Source organism: Ursus americanus, chromosome 19, assembly GCF_024610735.1.
Source record: "Ursus americanus isolate L20-20 chromosome 19, mUrsAme1.1.p, whole genome shotgun sequence".
Taxonomy (NCBI): domain Eukaryota; kingdom Metazoa; phylum Chordata; class Mammalia; order Carnivora; family Ursidae; genus Ursus; species Ursus americanus.
The window spans coordinates 53978148-54001013 of record NC_142145.1 but is presented as its reverse complement, the minus strand read 5'-3'; the positions used below and the strand labels follow the sequence as shown (position 1 = coordinate 54001013).

Genomic DNA, 22866 nt, shown 5'->3' with positions numbered 1-22866 from the left:
GTATAGAAATAACAATTCTGTGTATAACAATTTTGAACTCTGAACTAAGTACATAAAATAAATATTTGAGGGTAATGGAGAAGAACCAAGTGTAGGCAAGAAACTGAAAAATTTTGATACAAGGAAATGTACTGTGTGAGATTTACATCTACACAACTTTTCAACTGAGGTCATCTTACAATCCTTACACTATACAGAGTGTGTCGAACATAAACAGAGAATCATAGTCATATTTATTTCAAGAGTCAGAGGGTTGAGTATGGGATTATTAGGATATCTGGAAAGTGAGGGGCATAGTCCTGTTAGGAGGGAGCCACACCAGAGCAAACTCCAAAATCTGTGCATGAACTTTCATCAAATCCTTGCCTAAACATGAAACCAAAAAGGTGTATGTGAAACTCCAGGCATCCTACTGAAAGACAGCAGCCAAATGGCTAAAATAAATGAGCAAAGCTACATAGAGCAGAAAAGATGGTGTTGGGAGAATGAGTCCAACCAAGTTAACTGCTAGAATGGAAATTATCTCCCTTTAGAGGAAGATAATGGGATACAGTCTCTCAAACATATCAAAAATGTTATAATATTGCATTATATCCAATAGCTAGGATATAAGAAAACCAAAAAAATGGACTAACTTGGCAAGAGAAAAGGTCATCAATAGAAAGTAACTCTGAGATGACTCTGATATTGGACAAGGACTTTAAGGAAAATATTCTCATGAGTGAACAGAGAATTTCAGCAAAGAAATGAAAAATATAAAAAAAAAAACTAAAAGAACTAAAATTTAAATTATAGAACTAAAATTAAAATACATTAAGTAAAAAACTTGCTGGAAGGGCTTAACAGTGTATTAGAGACTTGAAAAGAAAGGGCTGGTAAACTTGAAGATTACAATAGAAGTTATCCAATTTGAAAGACAGAAATGTACTTTAAAATATTTAAAACAGAGCCCAAGTGACCTACTGGGAATGTTAAGTATTGTAACACATATACAGTTTGACATCCAGAGAAGAGAGACGTAGTACCGAAAAAAAAGTATGTGAAGAAATAATGTCCAAAAGTTTCCAAACTTTGTTGAAAAACCAGCTAGCTTACCTAATACCAAGTAGGTCACATACAAAAGAAACTGCACTTAAGCATCTAAAGACAACCTGCTGAAAACCAGAAAGAGAGAATATTTGAAAGCAGTCAAAGGCAACAGATTACATACAGGGAGCAACAATATGAAGGCACTGACTCCTTATTAGAAACAGTTGAGGTCAGAACACAGTAAGATGACATTTAGAACAACCTCAATGAAAATAAAAACCTGTCAACCAATAATGATATGTCTAGCAAAAATACCCTTCAAGAACGAAGTAAAATAGTCATTATCACATGAATAAAAACTAAGAAGTTTACGGCCAGCAAACTTGCTCTGTAATATATGCACAAGGAAGCGCTTTAGGCTTAAGGGAAAAGACATCAAATGGATACCAGATATATAAAAAAGAAGTAGTGGAAATGTTAAAAATGCAGACGTTGATTTCTTTAAAAGTCATATGGTTACTTCCTCTTCCCCCGAAATTAAATCTTAAAGCCTAAAGACATTCCTTAGAGCACAGCAAGGCAGGTTATGCAGAGGACCAGGGCAGACTGGGATGCTGGAGCCCAAGTGGGATGACCAGGGCGAGCCTGAAAACGACAGGAAATTGATACTACATGGAGGGACTGACCATGTAAATATATAGGTTTAAGGTAGGGGAAGCCAGTTTTCTTCTAAGAAGGGAGCCACAAATATGGAAAGGGAAGAGTAGAATTAACAGGTATTAGATTGGAATTGAAGGTATAAATATGAACTCACATATTTCAATGTCTTCAGTTATAGAAATATAGATGTAAATGTTTATGTATGTACATATACATTACATTGTATACGCTGTTATACAAGTGCGTACATGTACGTGTGTGAGTATGCATACATATATGCATATGTACACCTATATATAGGCACACATATACATATATATTCCCTAGCTGCTTCCTAAATCAAATATGGAACACTTTCAACATAAAAATAAATGATAGTGAAAGATAACCCACTAATAAATAACCCACTAAGTAAACCAGGAGCCCATTCTGATGTAAAGAAATAATTTGATAGTTTGGATATAGAATGGGGTATTTACAAAGTTTCAAAGAAACTTCCACAAAAATATGTATCGATCACAAAGATGAAAGGAGTAACTTTACATGCAGCAATCTTGTATATAACACCCGAAGTGATTCAAGGGGACATCCTCATTAATGGGAAAGTCAAAACCATCTGATAGGGAGCAATGAGAAGAACACAGCATCATGAACTGCCAAAGATGCAGAGCCTGAATCTGAATCATCAGAAAACATTCAGACAAATTCCAACAGAGGAACTTTATACAAAATAGCCTGTAATTTTCAAAAATGTCAAGGTTATAAAATCAAAGAAAAACTAAGAAACTATTCTACACTGTAAAGAAACAAAGGAAACATGGCAATTAAGTGCAACGAGTGATTCTGAGCTGGATTCTTTTGTTATAAAAGATAATACAGGAAATATAGAAACATTTAAATGCAGTCTGAGGACTGGATAACAGTAGTGCATCAAAATAATTTCTTGATTTTAATAGTTATACTGTCACTATATAGAGGACGGCTACACAAACCCAGAGAGACAAATCCACAATGCATAGCCATCAGAGATGAAGATTTTAATAACCTCCTCTCAGTAACTGCTAGAATAACTAGACAAAAGTGTATGTGTGTATACATACATATATTTTATAAAACTAAAACATATAATATACAGGTGATATCACACACACACATACACACACACACATATATATATAAATAAGTAAAGACCTAAGGTACTTGGGAATAATAGGGGTTGGCAAGTTACTCTCAAATGATCAAATTGTTCCAAATTTTAAAAAGTTATTTAAATTGTATCTGCAATTTTTCTACAAGTTTTAACTTATTTCACAATAAAAAAATATATAAGTCCATATAAATAATGTTGTATTGATGGTTGTATAACATGTGTAGATGTCATATATTTGACAACAGTACAAAGTGCTGTACCAGAAGGGAAATAGAATTATACTGCTTCAAAATCCTTACATTGTATATAAAGAAGTGTAATATTTATTCTAAATAGACTGTGATAAATTAGAGGTAAATATTATAATACCTGAGCAGTCACTAAAAAAAAAAAATAGTACAGCTCAAATGCATACAAACTACAAAGAAACATGAAAGAGAGACAAAGAGTAAAAGGATAGATAAAATGATATACCACAAACACACAGTGACCTTAAGAAAGCCAGAATGAGGGTCACCTGGGTGGTTCTGTTGGTTAAGCATCTGCCTTCAACTCAGGTCATGATCCTGGGGTCCTGGGATCCAGCCCCACATCAGGTTCCCTGCTCAGCAGGAAGTCTGCTTCTCCCTCTCCCTCTGCCCCCCACCTCCACTGGAGCTCTCTTGCTCTAATAAATAAAATCTTAAAGAAAAAAAAGGAGGTTCCTGGGTGGCTCAGTTAAGCATCTGCCTTCAGCTTAGGTCATGATCCCAGGGTCCTGGGATCGAGCCCCACATTGGGCTCCTTGCTCAGTAGGTAGCCTGCTTCTCCCTCTGCCTCTGTCTGCTGCTCTCCCTGCTTGTGCCCTCTCTTTCTATGTCAAATAAATAAAATCTTAAAAAAAAGAAAAAAGAAAGCCAGAGTAACTATATTATTAGGCAAAGAGGACTTTAAGACAAGAAGTATTAGAAATATATTAAGGAGGGTCAGTTCAAATGGCCCAATTCAACAAAGAGGAATAGGAATCATAAATGTATATGCCACCTAATAACAGAGTTTTAAAATATGAGGCAAAAAAATGACAGAATCAGAGGGAAAAATAGACAAATACACAATCTAAGTTGGAGATTTTAACAACCTTCTCTCAGTAATTAATAGAAAAATTAGGTAAAAATTAGTAAGGGTACAATAGATTTGATCAAATGTACCAACCACCCAGACCTAGTGGGCATATACAGAACACCACACTACCCAACAATGATAGAACATGTTCTTTTTAAGTGTACGTGGAACTTTGGCCAAGACAGACCATATGCTGAGCCATAAAATAAGTCTAAATAAATGTCAAAAGTTGAAACTTACAAACTGTTACCTAATCATAACACAATTAATTTAGAAACCAATAACAAATGATATATCTGCAAAAACATTTGTAAATCTTTAAAACAAAACATTAAACATTTAAAACTGAATGATAATGAAAATACAACATATCAGAATTTGTGGGATGTGTGTGAAGCAGTGCTCTAGGGAACTGTTCATATTCAAAAAGATTAAAGATGTAAAGTCAATGGTCTAGGTTTCCACCTTAAGATAGAAAAAAACAAGCAACTTAAACACAAAAATCACAGACAGAAGCAAATATGGCAAGGCTATGAGCTGTCACCACTTCTATTCAGCTTGTACCGGACGTCCTACCAGCACAGTAAGGCAAGATAAAGAAATAAAAGCATAAAAATCAGAATAAAAAAAGTACAACTGCCTCTGTTCACAAGTGATTTCTTTCTTTATGCATAAATTCCTAAGAAATCTAGTAGACAAATATTAGAAAATTAATATAGAAAGGTAATGAAATATGAGGCAAAAAACAACTGTATTCCTATATGCCAGCTGCAAACAACTGAAAAATGAGAGGCAACAAGAAATACCCAATTAAAAGACCCCATTAAGGATATGAATACACAAGCCACAGAGAGTGAGAAAATATTTGCAGTACATTAATCTGACAAAAGAGTTGTATACCGAATATATAAAGAATTCATACAAGTCCATAATAAAAACACAACTTTTAAAAATAGTCAACGGGCACCTGAGTGGCTCAGTTGGTTAAGTGTCCAACTCTTGATTTTGGCTTAGGTCATGATCTCAAGATCCTGAGATCCAGCCCCGCGTTGGGTTCTATGCTCAGCAGGGAGTCTGCTTGAGATTCTCTCTCTCTCCCTCCCTCTGCCCTTCCCCCCACTCGCTCTCTCTCTCTCTAAAATAAATAAATAAATTTTAAAAATAATAAAAAAATAAAAGTAGTCAAAAGATTTCACAAAGCAAGTTATATGAATGGACAGTTAAGCACAGGAAATTATGTTCAACATCACTAGTCATCAGTGAAATGTAATTACAGCCACTATGAAATACCTCCACACATCTACTAGAATCATTCACATTAACAAGTCTAATATCATCAAATACTGCAAGAATATGAAACAATAGATTTGTCGGTCAGATACCAGTAGAGGGAGTGTAAAATGGCACAGTTACTTGGAAAAAAGCTGGCAGTTTCTTCTTAAACATATTCTATGAAAAAATATATATATCCAAGAGAAATAAAAACGTATCTTCAGACTTTCACAAGACTGTTCACAGCAGCCTTATTTATAATAGCCCAAACTGCAAACAACCTTCAAGCCTATTAATAGTTAAACAGATAAAAAAAATTGTGGCATATTGACACAATGGAATTCTGTTGTTATAGGCCAAATTGGGCCCCCCAAGAAGATATAGTGGTCTTTACCACCAACACCTGTGAATGTAACCTTATCTTGAAACACAAGGTTTTAGCGGAGGTAATTAAGATCTAAAGTGAGATGAGGTCATATTGGAGTAGAGTGGGCCCTTAATACAACATAAGGGGTGTCTTTATAAAAAGAGAAAGAGAAAGACAAAAATACAGGGAGTAAGCTATGGGACTCTAGAGGCAGAGAATGGCATGTGTTATCTACAAGTCCAGGAACAGCAAGAATTTCAGTTAACACCAGAAGCTAAAGAGAAAAGCATGGAACAAACTGAGCCCTACATCTTCAGAGAGGCTGCTGACACCTTGACTTCTAGTCTCCACAACTGTGAGAAAATAAATTTCTGCTATTTTAAGCCACTGGGCTTTAGGGTACTTTGTTACAGCAGCCTGAGTAAACTAATACAAACTACACAATAAAAAAGGAGAGGAACTACTGATGTGCCAGATGAATCTCAAAAACACTATGTTCAGTGAAAGAAGCTAAACCCAAAACTAATCTATGACACAAGAACATCAGAACCATGGTTGCTTTTGGCCAGAGACAGCCAGTCATGGGAGTGACAAGATTGGAAAAACATGAAAACGCTTTCTAAGTTGACTAAAATGTTCTCTTTCTTGATTACTGTGAGGTTACAAAGTGAGCATTTGTCAAACCTCACTGAGTTGTACACTTAAAGTTCTGTGCATATAGTTCAAAGGAAAGAAATCTGTAAATAAATATTAAACTCTAGTTAGTAGCTATGCTTTTTGCAGAAGTTTAGGTTAGCAAGCCTGAAAATATTTTCTGTGTACTCTAGGCTTATGTAAAGGGTAGTAAAAGCTAGGTTTCTCATTATTAGAGCAGAGAGTTATAAATACAGAAAGAAAAAAACACAACAACAACAAACCTTGTTGTGGTGAATTGGAATGGAAGGTTATCAGTATGAACTCATGTTTTTTAATATATATAGCTAGTTAGCAAGTAAGGAAAAGGGATGAAGAATAACAGGTATTTTCCTTCACATATGTTTCTATCTTTCCGGATCTGAAAAGGCAAAAAGTAAGGGTGTAAGTTGAAGGAATAAGAATACACTTCACTAATGGAGATGGTTCCCTTGAATGGATTCCCATTCAATGTGTGGTGGGACCTTTTTATTTCTAATGGTTTGTGAAATATACTAATTGTGGTATATTTAAATTATTATTTTTTAGACCAAAGAAGGACAGACTTATAGAAGAAGGAATTAAGAATAAAAACTTTTTTTTTTTTAAAGATTTTATTTATTTATTCGACAGGATAGAGACAGCCAGCGAGAGAGGGAACACAGTCAGGGGGAGTGGGAGAGGAAGAAGCAGGCTCACAGAGGAGGAGCCTGATGTGGGGCTCGATCCGACAATGCCGGGATCACGCCCTGAGCCGAAGGCAGACGCTTAACCGCTGTGCCACCCAGGCGCCCCAAGAATAAAAACTTTTTAAAAGTTTCAGTCTATCTTGGTAGTTGTCTAGCCTAGCCAGGTTAATCACTGGCTAATGAAAACATTCTTAGGTAGATACTTACTACCAAACTACCTTCAGTCTTTCTTGGATGTCTTATGTATTTACTTGTTGTTAGGTAGCAAATGAAGATGACCTATTTTAATCCAAGGTAAGTAATTAAGATCTTTTTAGAAAGAGTAAGTAAATTAGCTTTTTTTTTTAATTTGGTTCTCAATTTTCTGTTTAGTTTCACTGAAAATTAGTATATTTGACAGGGTTTTTATTTTGAGAGATACAAGGTAATTTATTCCCTAAATACATTAACACTGGTAAATGCCTCAAAATCAAAAAATTTTTTTCTCCAAAATTGTACTGGCATTCCCTCCCCTTTTTGGGGGGGATTAATAGTCAGGTATACAAATGTAAAAGCATCAAAATTAGAATACTCAGTCTGCTAAATGATGATGACTCAAATCAATGATAGGTACAGCATCCCCAAGTAGTGGTTTGTGAAGAATCAATTTGGATTTTGATAGCCCTCCTTCTTTGGTCATGTCACTGTATATAGAAGCCACCATAAGCTAGTCCAGTAGATACAAATCAGTGAGAGTTGCTAGCTGGTATGCCAAATTCTACTGATTACATTTGTTAAACTACTATTGGAAAGATGTCTACCTGCAAACAGAATAAGAGAGAGCATACAAAGAAAGACAGTAAACACATGGGACGAAAGGTCCAGCACCTTACCATCCACAGGCTTGACCTCAGCTGATATCTGCTCTTCCTGTCCTCCCCTGCTGCCCATGCTGTTCTCTTTAATGCTTTCTATTTCCCGCAAGAAATCCTCCATGGAGGTGCTGTCTACGGAGGCTTGTGAGTTGGAGCGGCTAAATGCGGGAGAATGTAGGGATTCATTGGAGAGCATCCTGTTAATTCTTCGGCAGCGAGGAATAGATTTTCTGCAGGAAGAATAATGTCTGTTGTTAATAAAAATCAGTCTTTTATGTTATAGATCACAAAATAAAATTTAGGTTTAAAATCAATGGAGAAATGGAGTTAAGTGTGACAGACGGGTTTGAGAGAATAAACTCCATTCGGTGCCGGCCCTTCTTTTTTATTCTCTATAATTCATAATGACTTTGTGGCTATGTAGGAATCACCATGAAAATACTTTTTATAATTTTCACATGCTCATAAACTATGAAGTTGTTTGTATTAGGCAAAACATATAGTTCAAGCCAATATCTCTGATGAACACAGATGCAAAAATCCTCAAACTATCAGCAAACTGAATTCAACAACACATTAAGAGAATCATTCACCACCACCACCAAGTGGGACTTATTCCAGGGATGCAAGGATGTCTCGATATCTGCAAATCAATCAACATGATATAGCACATTAACAAACGAAAGGATATAAATCATATGATCATCTCAAAAGATGCAGAAAAAACATTTAACAAAATTCAATATCCATTCATAAAACCTGTTAACAAAGTGGGTATAGAGGGAACATATCTCAACATAATAAAGGCCATATGTAACAAAGGCACGGCTAACATCATACTCAATGGTGAAAGGCCGAAGACATTTCCTCTAAGATCAGGAACAAACAAGGACATCCACTCTCACACTTTTATTCAATACAGTACTAGAAGTCCTAGTGACAGCAATCAGGTAAGAAAAAGATATGAGGCTTCCAAATATGTAAGGAAGAAGTAAAACTGTCAGTACTTGCAGATGACATGATACTATACATAGAAAAGCCTAAAAAAGCCACCAAAAACTATTAGAATTAATCCATGAATTCAATAAAACCACAAGATACAAAATTAATACACTGAAATCTGTACAGTTTCTTTTTTTAAAGATTTTATTTATTTATTTCAGAGAGAGAGAGAGCGTGCACACAAGTGGGGGGAAACAGGCTACAGGGGAGGGAGAAGCAGACTCCCCACTGGGTAGGGAGCCTGATGTGGGACTCCATCCCAGGACCCTGAGAGCATGACCTGACCTGAAGGCAGATGCTTAACAGACTGAGCCACTGAGGCGCCCTATAGTGTTTCTATACACTAATAACGAACTAGCAGAAAGAGAAATTAAGAAAATAATCCTATTTACAATTGCATCAAAAAGAATAAAAGACCTAGAAATAAATTTAACCGAGGAGGTAAAAGACCTGTACCTTGAAAACTGTAAGACACCAATGAGAGAAGTTGAAGATGACACAAGTCAATGGAAACATACACCATGCTCATGGATTGGAAGAATTAATATTGTTAAAAGGTCCATACTACCCAAGCAATCTACAAACTCAATGCAATCCCTATCAAACTAATAATAGTATTTTTCACAAAACTAAAACAAATAATCCTAAAATTTTTATGGAACCACAAAAGGACCCAAAGAGACAAAGCAATCTTGAGAAAGATAAGTTGGCAGTATCACAATCACAGATTTCAAACTATATTTACAAAGCTATAGTAGTCAAAACAGTATGATACTGCCACAAGACACACAGATCAATGAAACAGAATAGAGAGCCCAGAAATAAGCCCACATTTATGTGGTCAATTAATCTATGACAAAGGAGGCAAGAATATACAATGGGGAAAAGACAGTCTCTTCATTAAATGGTGTTGGGAGAACTGGACAGGTACATGCAAAAAAGTAAAAATGAACCACCTACCTATACCAAGACACAAAAATAAACTCAAAATGGATTAAAGACTTAAATATAAGACCTGATACCATAAAACTCCTAAAAGGAAACATAGGCAGTAACCTCTTGGACATCAGTCTGAGGAGTATTTTTTCAAATGTGGCTCCTCAGGCAAGGGCAACAAAAACAAAAACAAACAACTGGCACTCCATCAAACTGAAAAGCCCTGGACAGTGAAGGAAACAACAAAACAAAAACAACCTACTAAATGGGGAAGGATATTTACAAATGATCTATCTGGTAAGGAGTGTATGGTACATACTGGAAGGGTGATTTATGCAAGCATGACCTGAATGTCCCTGTTAATCACTATCTTGAGATCTTGTCCTCCTTCTATATTCCCATCAAACAGAATGGGTAGAACATGTTGTTCAGTGTTTAAGGTTAGGGGCTCCAAGGGTGGCCAACCCAGAGTGTCTCCTTGTAACAAAGAGTGTCTGGATGGCAGGACTTGATCTCCTTCAAACACTGGCTATACAAGGAAGGGAAGGGCTACAGATAGTTGCTAGGCTAGTTTCTAATCTTAAAAGCTTACTGCAGGTAGATTCCAGAAGTGGATGCTTTGTCCAGTTGGCTGCTTCTGGACATCCTCTATGTAAGTTCCCCCAATAAACCTATGGCTTGATCCCTGTCGCTGGGTCATTTCTTCAGTCTTTCCAGGCCATCATCCACCCTTGGTGGGGTGTGGTTACACAGGGGTTAATATCCAAAATATATAAAAAATTCATAAACCTCAACACCAAAGAAAAAAAATTCCAAATAGAAATCGGCAGAGGACCTAAACAGATACTTTTACAAGGAAGACGTACAAAGTGGCCAAAAGACACATAAAAAGATACTCAATATCATTAACCATCAGAGAAATGCAAATCAAAACCACAACGAGATATCACTTCACACCAGTCAGAATGAGTACCAAAAAGACAATAAATAACAAGTGTTGGCAAGAATGTGGAGAAAAGGGAATCCCTATGTACTACTGGTGAGAATGTACATTGGTGAAGCCACCACAGAAAAGAGTATGAAGGTTCTTCAAAAATTTACAAAAAGAATACCATACAATCCAGTTATTCCACTTCTGGGTATTTACCTGAAGAAAATTAAAACACTAATTTGAAAAGATATGTGCGCCCTTATATTTATTGCAGCATTATTTATAACAGCCAAGATACGGAAGCAACCTAAGTGTCCACTGATAGATGAATGGATAAAGAATGTGATATATATAATATATATACACACGCACAAACACACACAATATGGAATATTACTCAGACTTAAAAAGAATAAAATCACCCTTTTCAACAACATGAATGGACCTAGAGTGCTAAGTGAAATAAGTCAGAGAAAGACAACTACCATATGATTTCACTTATACGTGGAATCTAAAAAACAAAACAAATGAACAACTAACAAAAAAACAGACTCTCAAATACAGAGAACAAACTGGTGGTTGCCAGAGGGCAGGGGAGTAGGGCCATGGGTGAAATAGGTGAAGGGGATTAAAAGGTACAAAATTCCAGTTATAAGTCATGGGGATGAAAATTACAGCATGGGGAATATAGTCACTATTGTAATAATGTTGTATGGAGACATACAGTGACTACACTTATCATGGTGAGCATTTTTGTAAATGTTATAAATAAGTGTCAAATCACTATGATGGATACCTGAAACTCATGTTTCTGTGGGGATGAGGGAATAGGAAGTTTTTGTTTAATGAGTACAGAGTTTCAGTTTTAGAAGAGAGAAAGAGTTCTGGAGAGAGGTAGTAGAGATGGTTACAACATAGTGAATATACTTGATACCACTGAGCTGTATGCTTAAAACAGGTTTAAGATGGTAAATTTTATCCTACATGTATTTTATCAGAATTTTTTAAATATTTTATTTTATCAGAATTTTTAAAAATTGACAAAAAATTGCGGGCCTAGGTGGCTCAGTCAGTTGAGTAGCTGACTCTTGATCTCAGCTCAGGTCTTGATCTCAGGGTCATAAGTCTAAGCCCTGCACTGGGCTCCACACTGGACATGGAGCCTACTTAAATAAATAAATAAATAAATAAATAAATAAATAAATAAATAAGTAAGTAAGTAAATAAATAAAAAGAAAATAAATTTTTAAAAAGTTGGCTGCTGAAATAATGAAATAGTGTGAGGAAATAATCGGTGACTTTAAATAGAAAGACCCTACATTAGGATGAGGACCAGCGCACTGACCCAGAACACAGAAACCCATAATCAATTCAGGGAGAACTGGATCACCACTGAGGATAGGGTCCAACCACTGAGGAGGTCAGTGCAGGCTCCTGTTACCTAGGAGGACCACAACAGGACCACTGCCAATCTTGAAGACACAGAGCTGAGCAGCTTCATGGGGCATTTTCTCATGGAGTTGCTGCAAGGACTAAATAAATTAGCATGTGTATGCATTTAGAACATAAAAATATTCAACAAATGTTAGTTTAAAGATTTTATTTATTTGACAGAAAGAGAGATAGCCAGTGAGAGAGGGAACACAAGCAGGGGGAGTGGGAGAGGAAGAAGCAGGATCCCAGCAGAGGAGCCTGATGTGGGGCTCGATTCCAGAACGCCAGGATCACGCCCTGAGCTGAAGGCAGACACTTAACGACTGAGCCATCCAGGCACCCCAACAAATGTTAGTTTAAAAAGTGAGAGACACAATGGGGGACATACATGCCAAAATGCTGGAATTCTGAGAAATTTTGAATATTTGCATAAAAATAAAATATTTTTATGTGAAGTGTGTTAAGGGATCTTATTGTTGTGGTAATCATTTTGCAATATATACATGTATCAAATCTGCATGCCATGCATCTTAAATTTAACCCAATGTTATGTCAAATAACTCAATAAAACTGGAAAAAATTCAAAATATATTTGATTTCCAAGACATATGATTGACAAATATCATATTTCCTAGGAAAAATGTTTGATTAACAAGAACGCTTCAGTTGTTGTTCACGGTTGGGGAACCATGAATAACTGAGGTACTTTATGCAGTACGATCTTCTGTTCTTGCTCTTACGTTATTTATTGATTTTTAAAAATTTTCTAACTTGGAGTGCGTGTGCAACTTCTTTCAAAGAACTCCAAGTATGCCTTCTTATCCTTGGATTCAGGTAGAGCTGAACCAAAGGCTGAGACTACCCCTTAACTAATGTGCAGTCTGAGCTGTTACACCCCGAACAAGAACTCCCAGATGGAAAGAGGCAACCAAAGCAATGATATAGCAATGTCCAACTGTGGCATTATGACTCACTTAGGACAGTTTCATTTTTATATACAGAGCAGCAGTGGACTGCTATGGAATTTAGCTATGCCCTACAGTTTACGCAAAGAACACTGATATGCGTGAGCAAACAAAGAGAGAGGGGAATAAGAAAATAAATCCCTGTGTTCATATTGTCTATACCTCTAAGAATCCTAGATTTCTGAATCACTTTCAGCAGAAATTTCGGGAATTCTAACACTGATCCTAACACTACCATACTGATAAGTAATGCCAGATTTGAGCATCAACTGGCAGTGAGTGAGCTAATTTATTTTTAAAACTCAAAGCATTTCAGGAAAATATGAACTATCCACTTTTATTTTCTTATGCTGTGTCATGTGATAAAAATAATTTTAGGCAGCTTTGTTTGATACTTGGGTGGTTAGAGTTTTCCACTGAATTCTTTACAGTTTGACAAGACAGATTCTGGTGGTTTTAGTACACATGAAATTGACACAGGTATCATGATGGTTATTGCTTCCTTTATTATTTTAGGCTTTTAAGACTCCTCCCTTTTGCAACAAGACTAATACTGAAAGCCACTAACAAATTTGTAGAACTCTAGTATAGAAACACGTACTTATAAGCTATAATCAGTTGCCACTACACACACAGCCTTCATACACCATATTCAGAAAAAAATACATAGATGCCCAAAACTTTCTCTAGTTCTGGATGTTTTTAGGTTTATTTCTTTCAAAAATGAATATTCTTGACTTTAAAAAATTTACAGTATTAATGGCATACATGGACCAAGTTTTTTAAAAACTATAATGTGGTATTATAAGCATAAAACTTTAAATAATATACAATTTATAAAGTGGAAATTAAAGGTCTTCTCCTTCATCTGTACCACATTAATACTCTTCTATAAGCTGTTTTGTTCTTCCCACTCAAAAACATGTCATAGATATCTTTTCCATGCCAATACAGATATATCACCTCAATAACTGTATGGAATAGCATAATTTATCTTACAAATTAAGCAAACATGCAGATATATACCCAAGCACTGAAACAGTTTGAAGAAATGGGAAATTTGAGAAATAATAAGTGAATCTTAGAACAGGAGGAGCATACACATTTAGAGCTAATAATGATAATTTTAGTTACAGCACACAGTTCCTTACTCATGCAAAGGTTACACTGGTGGACTCTCAGAGAAGAGATCCTCATAACATTCTGCTGGGGTAAGGAAAACAGATGCAAAATATAGGTCATGAGCATCTGAGTGACACACTGGTTCTTTCTGAGATAATCCACCCAAAGAATTCTATAAATGTAGTGATCAACTTTTTTTTTTTTTTGGCAAAGAAATCAGACAGTATTTTTGGAACAAAGACATTTGGAAAAGTTGTCACTTCTTTAGTTAGGGATCCAAATATTTTCCCCTTCATCCCGGGGTAGAGTAGGGGCCATGACCTTCCAGTCTTAAAATAATACATAACTGTGATCCTCAGGCTTGTCCAACACTTTACCAATCTGTAGCTTCATACCTCACCATATTAGGATAAATAGAGCTTAATCTTCTTAAACTGTATTTTTTAATTCCAAAACAACACCAGGAAAATGTTACATGAAAGACAGAATGCAATTGTATTACACAGTAACTTTTGTTGGAAAAACACCATTAGGTTTCAAATTAGATTTTAAGTGCATGGTAATTTCCATAAATTCAAAGTGGCATTAAAAAAAGATTTTATTATTCCATTTACCCCTCCATTATCTTTCTAGAAATAACTTGTATTATGTAGTAATGATTATTGGAGATCTAGAACTCATTATGTCTACCCTGAATTAGTATTTTACAACTTGAGAACAACGCAGATACCTTACAGTAGTATAATTCTCTCTCCACCTGTCAACTGACTTCTAAAAAGTCAATAATCTTTTTAAAAATTTAGTAAGTAGTCTTTTATTTTTATCCTTTATGGTGCTCTTTTATTTCATCCCACATGTCCTTGTACCTATAACAGATCATTTGCAATCAGCTTTGAGACTTTCATTTGGCATTTCCTCTTTTTTTCCTTAGCATTTGTTGTACTGTGTATCTGCTGCCAACAAACTCCTTTAGATTTCTTTCTGAATACATCTTTAATTCTTTTTCAGTTTGGTGAATTTGTTTATTGGACAAAGAATTCTAGGCTAGCAGTTTCTATTGTCTTTTAAGACCTTTTATAGATATCATTCCATTGTCTTCTGGACGCTTGAATCTGATGAGAAGTCCGTTATGATTCTTACTGAGATTCTTCTAAATATAATGTCTTTTTTTTCTAGATGCTTTTCATAAATTTTCTCTTTCTCTTTTGTTTTTAGCAGTTTAATTATGAAATGCCTACCTTGTGGTTTTCTTTGTTTTTATTCTGCTTGAGGTTTACTGGGTTTCTTAAATCTGTGGGTCAATGTCTTTCAACAATTTTGAACTATTACCCATTTTTGTTTCAACCATTTTTTTTGGTCCCATTCTCTCTCTTCTTTTTGAACTCCAATAACATGAATGTCGGCCATTTGGTATTATCCCAAATGTCCCTCAGGGTCTGCTTTGCTTTTTTCCCCCCCTCTTTCTCTGTTCTTCAGTTCAATTTCTACTACCCTGTCTTCAAGTTCACTTTTCTTTTCTTCTACACATCTAGTCTGCTGTTAAGTCCATCCAGTGAATGTTTCAATTCTGACATGTTTTTTTCATAAGACATATGTCAATTAGTTCTTTTTAGAGATTCTATTTCTCTATTGGCAGTATTCATATTTTATTCATCTTATGCAACTTTTCCTTTGATTCTTTTAACAATTATCATTGTTATTTAAAAGTTCTTGTCTCTTAATGCCAAAGTCTGTGCCATCAGTATGCCTGCCAGAGGGATCAAATACCAATTGTTTATGGGTCACATTTCCCCTTTCTTTCACTAATCTCATAACTTTTTGTTGTGTGGCAGACATTGTTTTTAAAAGAAGTCTAAGAAACTGGAGTTAATAGCAATTTCCCTTTTCTTCTGTCTAGTAATTAGAGTAAGACACAGATCACTTCATTCCAATTAGGAGTTGAGCTGGGTCTGGGCTGTATTGCAACTTTAATTAGTTTTAGGTTACTTCTGGTTCTAAGTGTTTTAAATGTCCTGCGTGTTTACAGCCCCCACCCCCCACTGCCTGCAAACCAAAGAGGGCTTTAGGTTAAAAGCCATGGGACTAAGAACTCTTTCTGTGATTTAGAGCCTAACCCCCAGCCTCCTGTGTCATTGGGCTCTCAGCAAAAATATGAAGGGAGAGGATTATCAGGTGTGGAGGTCTCTGCATTTGGGGCTTCAACAGATTCCAATCTGCTGTGCCAGTATAGGCAGCCATTAACAGCTATACTGGTATCTCCTTGCCCCAGCAGAGGCCCTCCACCCAAGCAGGTATGATCATCTGCCCAGCAGTGCAAAGACTCAGGGGGAGAAACATGCCCAGGGAGGGAAATGACAACTGGGCTCTGTCACCTAGGAAGAGCTCTGCCCTCCTTGAGATTGATCTCCTTTAGATGGTGTGTCCATAGCTCTCCACAGTTTTTAAAACATACCATGTTTACATTTATCCTTTGTCCTCCAGCTGTTACAGTGGGAAAGAGAGTCAGCCACCATGTAGTCTATGCCCTAACTGGAAGTAGAACTCCCACAGAACATTGTAAACATATCAGATTTCTTTTAACATTGTTATTTGCTAATGAACTGCTAGCTCTGTCTAACCCAAGTTCAATTTTTCTGCGTATATTCCACAGAATATTTTTAAAAGACATAGCTCTTGCTAAGAAATATTCTATGCACACTTACTGTCTCTTGTAAAGAATTTCATATACAATAATTTACTACCATACACATTACATCATTTGATCCTTACATTAACTCCATAAAGCAGCCAAAGCAAGAATTCATGTCTCATTATATAATGAGGAAAACAGTTACTGACAGCAAAGTGGAGACACATAACTTCCCACTGCAATTACAATAAAATGCAAATGCTCTTCTAGGACTTCATGGCCCAGCACGTTCTGTCCTCAAACTACTTCTGCAGTCACACCTTATATCACTCTCCCCAGCATTAGCACTAGGCATGCTAATCTTTTCTCAGTTTCTCTAAAAAGCCAAGCTGTTTCTTCCCTTAGGAAATTTTCTCTTACTGTTTTTTTTCTGCCTGGAACATTCTCCTACTATTTCCATGCCAAGATGCTTCTCATCATTCAGCTCCCAAGGTAAATGTCACCTCCTCTGGGGATCTTTTCCTAGCCATCCTAAATTAGCATTCCTCTAGTTATCCATCATCTCAGCTTTCTGCATTTCCTTCTTCCCATCCATCAACAACTCACACTTCATCTACTCACTTACTTCATTTTTGGGGAATGATTTCCCCCCGTAGAATATAGAGGAACCATGTCTGTCTCATTTACACAGTATCTGGCCAGTAATAGGAACCCGGAAATATCTGCCAAAGGAATGACTAGTGACAGTGGAGCCAGAATATAAATTCAAACCTTTTCAATCCTGTCCAAATGTTTTCCCTACAATAATCTTTCTTAATTTCAAAAGCCCCCTCAGGTATTAGTGTATCTGTGTATAGCTATACAATCTTTAGAAGAAATACAATGTGGTGATTTTAAGAAAAACTGTGAAGCCAGCTGGCCCAGGTTTCAGTGTAGGCTCTGACACTTTCTTGACCTATGACCTTCAGAGCAAGCTACTGAACCTCTGTTCCTTCATTGCCAATCTGTAAAACGGGAATATTAATCATATACATGTCCTGGGGTTATTATAAGGACTGAGTTAATATATGTGAAATGCATGGTGCATAGTTATAAACCCATGTGTTAACTGACTGCTATAACTTAATTTTTTAGCATGCCTGTAGCTAGACTTACAGTAAGGCTATAGTGGGTACTAAAATATCATCGAGGCACTAAAATATCACTAGAAATATAATGAGATAAATAAAACTGCATTTATCAGAACTCCTTTCTGACCCAACCCCATTCCCAAGCCTTGTTTCCTCAACTCCCTTAGGCCACAAAGGGCCATCTGATATAGTTCTGGCCAAAGTCACATCAGAAAAATTCTTCCCCACGGTTTCAGAGAGATCTTTTGTTTTCCTGAAATAAGTGCTATCATTTTCTCTTCCTCCTTCTCCCTTCTTGCAATGTAGACAAGATGACTGATGCTTCAGCAGCTATCTTGCAATGATGAGAGAAAAGCCAAGAAAATTGCAGAGATCAGCCTTGCCATTATTGAATCTCAGAAATAACATCAGATTCTGCCTATCTTTGGACTTCTAGAAATGGGAGGACAAGCTCCTAATTTTAAAAACAACTCTAATCTTTGTTGCTGTTAATGTTACTTGCAGTCCAAATGACTCCCAAACAATATAACTGGAAGGAATACTTCAATAACTTCAATACTTCAATAACTCATTTGGAGTAGGGTGAGACTAGACACCTTCTCCACTCCACTAAGGGAATTATTCAAGTAAGAATACACAGTCTGCCTCATAAAAGAAGGTGTGTCTAAAGTAATGATCTTCAATTGAAAGAGCTACCAAATTATGTGCCTAATCCTATATCTTGGTCTGGCCTTGATCGGTATACTACAGAGTTAAACTTCATTCCTGCTGAAGATATCCCTAACTATACAGGGAATATATTCACATTGCTCTCAAATCAAATATATTCCAAGAGTATTAGGAAGAATATACCAAAATCGAAGATTCCCCCTGCCCCTTCTGACAGAAGGATTGAATTTTCCATTGTCACCATCTTTGAATGATGCCAATGGCAGCACAGCATGGTCATCTAGAGAAATCATCTTGGATCCAAGTGAGCCTTTGCAGCAAGACTCTTGCAAGTGAAATTGTTCACTCTGTGGGACAGACCCTAGGCATCGTCGCAGTAATGCAGCTGTTCGCCCTCTTAGCTCCCTCAGGAAGCCATTTAGATAAAGTAAGAAGACAAATCCCTTGTATTTATGCTCTGCTTTCTCAGCAATCTTTGGGTTCTTACATGCTTATAAACAAGCTCAACTTGGATGTCTTGCAAAAAAGCACTTGAAAGGTAATGGTGATAAAGGGAAGCTATAGTTTCAGAGTAAAAGAAGCAAGAACAGAGAGCAGGTTCCTGCTCTCTTTCTCAGGCTCAGTGACTCTTTCAATATCATCTGACATCCTTCATTCTCCTCCAACCATCCCGATTTTCTGTTCCTCTCTTGGCCTGCCTCACTCCTCTTTGAGGAACAAGGAGAAAGTTAATGAAACTATTTCAGCAAAAGGTAAACAGGTCTGTCTGAACCTCTCTGTTGGCAGAAAAAAGTACAGAAAAAATGTGTTTGTAGATTAGGTGGAGGCTTAAAACAGCAAACAAATCTCAGTCACTCATCAGGGAATATTTGAAATGGTTTTGAAAGCTGGAAAGTTTTTCAACTAACTGAGGTTCCTGTCAGCAATTAAATTCTTACGCATGTATATATCACCTTTGAGTACAAGCAGTGGACTAGGAAGGGGGAAAGTTGCAACCTGAAAATAACAACTTTCAACCATTAAATAAATACTGAACCCCAGGGATTTACAAAGGAGGAGGCTCAAATGGACAATAAACAATAAACTCTTCTGCAAGAAAGAATGACAGAATCTTTTTTTTTTGAGGGTAGGGGGACAACAACATGTTTTTCTGTATTTGTAGCTATAAAAGAAAGTGAACTCCACATGTTGACTTTGAAAGTAATTTATGCCATGTTGTGTCTACTGCTTTGCCAAGAAAGGCCACTAAACCACATAACTAGGACACATCACTTATTTGGGTGTATATAAACATACTCATGACAAAATCAAAATATAATGTTTCTTAAATTTCCCCTACGTTGGTTGAGGGAAGGGGGAAATAGAGAGTGATTGCTAATGGGTATAGGGTTCCTTTTTTGGCAAGATGAAAATGCTCTGGAATTAATAGTGATGGTATCACAATTTTGTGACTGTACTAGAACCACTGAACTGTATACTTAATATTTTTGAACTGTATATTTTAAAAGAGAAAAATTTTATGTTACATTAATTGTTCATCAATAACAAAATTATATGAGAAAAAATTACTTTTTAAAATTTTGATAATTAAAAGTGCTTTGACACTGAAAACACCAAACACTGGTGAGGATATGTAGCAAGAAGAATTTTCATTCATTGCTGGTGAGAATGCTAAAAACTATAGTTGTTTTAGAAGACAGTTTGGCAATTTCTTATAAAACTACACATACTCTTAACCATACAATATAGCAATCACTCTCCTCAGTATTTACCCAAAGAAGCTGAAAACTTATGTCTACACAAAAACCTGCACACGGATATTTATAGCAGCTTTATTCATGATTGCCAAAATCTGGAAGCAATAAAGACGTCCTTTAGTAGATGAAGGGATAAACATGGTATAGCCAAATAATGGAATATTATTCAGCGCTAAAAAGAAATGAGCTATCAAATCATGAAAAGACACAGAGGAACTTTCAATGTGTATTCCTAAATGAAAGAAAACAAATCTGAAAAAGCTACATACCATATGATTTCAACAATATGACATTCTAGAAAAGGCAAAATTATGGAAATAGTAAAAAGATCAGTGGTTATCAAGGGTTGAGGGGGAGTTGGGAGGGATGAAACACATGGAGCATAGAGGATATTTAGGGCAGCGAAAATATTTTGTGTGATACTTTAATGATGGATACAGGTCATTACACATTTGTCAAAACCCATAGAATGCACAATACCAATAATGAACTCTACTGTAAACTATGCACTTTCAGTTGATTATAATGGGTCATTGTAGAGTCATCAATGTAACAAATGTACCATTCTGGCAGGGGATGTGAATAATAGGGGAAGCTGTGCATGTGTGGGGCAGAAGGTATATAGGAAGTCTCTGGATCTTCCTCTCAATTTTGCTTTGAAACTAAAACTGCTCTTAAAAAAAAAATCTTAAAAAAAACACTTTGGGATTTCGAATAAATTTTAAGAAATAAAAAAAATCATCAAATTTTCAAAAAGGGTTATGGAAAGAAAGACATTTCAGTGAAAGGTTATTGGCTGTTTTATAAAAAGAATAATAGTCATAGATGTGAAATAGTCTTACCCATTTGACTAATAATTGTCTAAATAGGTGACAGGCTAAAATGTCTGTTTTTAAGGCAAAGGAAATCGCCAAGTATGAACATTTTATGTTCTATTTTAAAACAAATATACAGTTTATGAGTTTGATGTAGATATTGATTTTGGTGAAGCTCAGTCTATCCCACAAGTGATTCATTGCATTATCCTCAAAGATAGTTAAAATTATTAGTGGAAAATTACTTTGGTGACAACTAATCATTGCTTAGAGGCTCATATTTTTCATTCAATTAGGAGATACCAGGGGAAAAAATTTATAAAACAGAATGTAAGCACAAAGCAGCTTTCCCCCTTGTTCTTTAATAGAATTCTATACTTTATCTTGATATAGGTCATTATAAGAGTCTTGGTGATCTATACATTTTGTGCTTCCAAAATTACTCTTCTTCAAGAAATCTAGATAAATTTCTTGAAGATTGTCTTTTTAATTCAAAATTAAGTTACACATTCTCTCTATTGATTAATAGATTATTACCAAGTTTCAGTGTATATTTTTATTCTGTGGTTTTGAAGGGCCTGTTGTGGCCAGTATTACTGTGCATGGCTTTTAAAATAACTGACCAGATGAGCCCCCAATCTGGTGTCATCTGAAAGTCTGCCTCTTTGGTGCTGTGATGATTTGCTGGAACGTAACCATGTAACCTCTTTCCTCCACATCTCTGGTCTCTTTTATTGTTGTTATTACTTAGTCATTAAATGGTTAGCCACAAAACATCAACACTCTATTCTATTGCATCCTTATACTATTTTTCAGTTCTTTTGTCTGTTGTCCTTCTTCAACTCCAAAAATTCAACAATAGCTGGGCAGAATCACAAACAAGATCAAAGGGATAATCAGGCAATAGCTCTGCTTGGAGCCCCACACAGTCATTCTCATGTGAATAGTCATTCTCGTGTGCGTGGGTTTTAAACAGCTCTGTGGTCCATCCTGTTAAGGTTTTCCTCTGGCCTTTCTCCTCATGGGACAATAGTATCCGCTCAACTTTAAACTATTCGGTAAAAACCCAAGGTGAATATAAACCCAACTTATGAAATTCTGGCAGGAATGAGTTGGCCATTTGGATGAATAATTATCCCTTGATTCTCTTCTTTCACAATACATTTTCCACACTCACACTTATTCCATGATGGTTTTAGTTCTAAGAGTTCCCTTTGAGCAGTAACGATTTTATGTTCCATTTGTTTTCACTGGCTAACTTTAAGATGGTTCCTCCTAATTTCTACACAAACAGGTTTAAATTGGAAAGCCATAACTAGTGTTTCTAATGAAACAGAGGATCCTAGAATTAGGGAGCTGAGAGGAAATGCCCAAATAAATCATATTTTACAGATGAGAAAAATGAAGCTCAGAGAAATTAAGTAACTCATCTAAGAGCACACAGCTAATTACTGAGAATTATAACTATAAATTTAATCCCTGATATCTAATTCCATGTTTATTTCCCCCTGGTCACCAGTCTTCTAATCCATTTATATTTTATATTCTTTACTCACTCACCAAAAATACCCTCCAAAAGCTTCATACTTTTTACATTAGAGACTATTCTCTTTTTTCCTTTAATGTATTTCTTAAAATGCACATAATAATCAAGTGGATCCTACTGTTATCATAAAATATGT

The 22866-nt window shown here is 36.0% G+C and overlaps 1 protein-coding gene across 5 annotated transcripts in view; it reads right to left on the bottom strand.

The window, feature by feature from the left end:
• ARHGAP28 (Rho GTPase activating protein 28) overlaps positions 1-22866 on the bottom strand; it is a 197342-nt gene that overhangs the window by 84683 nt on the left and 89793 nt on the right. For all 5 annotated transcript variants that reach the window (XM_087869965.1, XM_087869966.1, XM_045781953.2 and 2 more), the window contains exon 2: positions 7813-8024. In XM_087869965.1, coding sequence (XP_087726091.1) covers positions 7813-8024 — 212 coding nt within the window. The remainder of the gene's footprint in view (positions 1-7812; positions 8025-22866) is intronic.